Source organism: Gadus morhua, chromosome 4, assembly GCF_902167405.1.
Source record: "Gadus morhua chromosome 4, gadMor3.0, whole genome shotgun sequence".
Lineage (NCBI taxonomy): Eukaryota > Metazoa > Chordata > Actinopteri > Gadiformes > Gadidae > Gadus > Gadus morhua.
Genome location: NC_044051.1, coordinates 1,452,431 through 1,454,441, shown reverse-complemented (window position 1 = coordinate 1,454,441; position 2,011 = coordinate 1,452,431). Strand labels below are relative to the sequence as shown.

The following is a 2,011-nucleotide window of genomic DNA, read 5'->3' as shown; positions in this document are numbered from 1 at the left end:
AAAAAAAATATTTAAGCCACTTTAGCTTCTATCCTATTTTAATATTAGTATTTAGTCTCAGAGAAGTGTCTGAGGGTAGATCTCAATAGACGAAGATGGGCTAAAAATTGCGTTGTTTTTCAAACAGATCAGCTTTCCACAACTTCAACAAGATGTAGACAATATGAACCAGATGTGCCAGGTCTGTTTCACAACGGGGCATCACGTGATATCCCGATTTTTTGAGGAGGTGTGTGCTGTCACGTGGACCAACTTTAAAGTGCAGAGAGTTACCAGAGTTGGTCAAACTCCACCACAGCTTGCATAGACCTTGATCAGTGTCAGTGGCTCACTGCAGGAGGATGGACGCAGCATACAAAAAAGTAAACGGAGACCACGGCCCTGAAGGAGAAACGGTTTTCAGGGTAAATCTGATTTTATTTCATTTCGTTACATATGTATTACATATACCTTCATTTCTGAAGGCATCTCATGAATTGTTTTTTTTATATACAAACATTTGACATATTTATTTAAACTGTTTTACAATTACAATGTATTATCTACAGAGTTAGGTTCTGAAATGAAATAAACATGTGTATTTCATTATTGTTTGTCAAACTGCTATTACATACGAGAACACTAGGAACAGCAGCTAAGCATATTGTCTGTGGCATGACTGGAATATTCCTTGGTCAAAGGAAACCAATACAATGCATATAGTGTTGGTGAACAGTCAACAGAAAAACAAAAACATGATGTTTACGCAGCTCTGAACCTCACAACGGTTTATTAAAATGCCCAAATTAACAGAGTTGGCATCAGAGCTTAACAACGAAATATTAACAATAAAAAAGCCCATTGCTCTTTCAGTAATTGGCAAGGTGTAAGTTGTGGTACATCCGTGCGGTAAACCCGTTGAACCCCCCGTTCCACCGTGGACTCGACCCCTGAGCCTTGACCTTGTGATCGTCAGCAGGGGGAAAGGTCAGAGGTGTAGAAACCCAGATGATAGACACTGACGAGCAGAACCAGAAACTCTCTCTCTCTCTGGCCGGCTTATCCTTCCGGAGAGGTAGTCAGACTCATGAGACAGGTGGGTTGTAGATTCTATCGAGCCATTCCAGGACTGGATTGCTTTTCCAGTAGACCCCATGGTATGGGTATCGTGAGACCCTAAACTTGGAGGGGGGGGGGGGGGGGGCAGCTATTGGGGTCTTTGCTCCAGGTTGGAGGGGGGGGGGGGGGGGGGGGAGGGAGAGAGGTGAAAGGTGGAATGTGGGAGACAACGTGTGATTGGACAAAGAATGTTAAGCAACAGTTTAACCTCATTCCATTCACACACACGATTAGAGCCGCATAAAAGTAGACACACACGCACACTCGCACGCACACTCGCGCACACACACACACACACACACACACACACACACACACACACACACACACACACACACACACACATACACACATACACACATACAGACACACACACATAGACACATTCGTGCACACACACTAAGACCAACAAGGTCTTAATAATAATAATAAATAATAAATAAAATGTAGATAGCGCTTAATATGGTACTCTAAGACGCTTAAATGTGTCTTAACCTTAATCTTAAATCGTAGTGTGTGTGCACCAATACAGTGAGGCCAGGTCAGCTCCATTACATTGACTTGTAAAGCTTCAACTAGGTTTACACATTTTGAATAACTTTTCAGAGGACTCATCAGTCAATCAGAGCCATGTCTTAAACAGCGGCCGAAACGACTCGTCGATTGAATAAAAAATGTCTGATCAATTTGATCAATTACTTGGAAGTGCTTTGACTGCTGGACTTAGGCAACCTCTCTGTGTGTACGTGCAGATCTACCACATAAATATTGATTCAGCGCTACGACAGAGGAGTGGATCAACAGGCGGAGTTGACCCCTGACCGCGGCAGCGGGGGGGGGGGGGGGGGGAGGGGGGCGGGGCCAGGGCCGCAGGGAGGGAGGGGTCTTGTCAATAGACACTCTGTTTTTTCTC

The 2,011-nt window shown here is 44.2% G+C and overlaps 1 protein-coding gene across 2 annotated transcripts in view; it reads left to right on the top strand.

The window, feature by feature from the left end:
* Positions 1-255: 255 nt before the first annotated feature.
* The window catches only part of pah (phenylalanine hydroxylase), a 15,091-nt gene continuing 13,335 nt past the window's right edge, over positions 256-2,011 (top strand). For both annotated transcript variants that reach the window (XM_030353197.1, XM_030353196.1), the window contains exon 1: positions 256-404. In XM_030353197.1, coding sequence (XP_030209057.1) covers positions 342-404 — 63 coding nt within the window. In that variant the 5' untranslated portion in view covers positions 256-341. The remainder of the gene's footprint in view (positions 405-2,011) is intronic.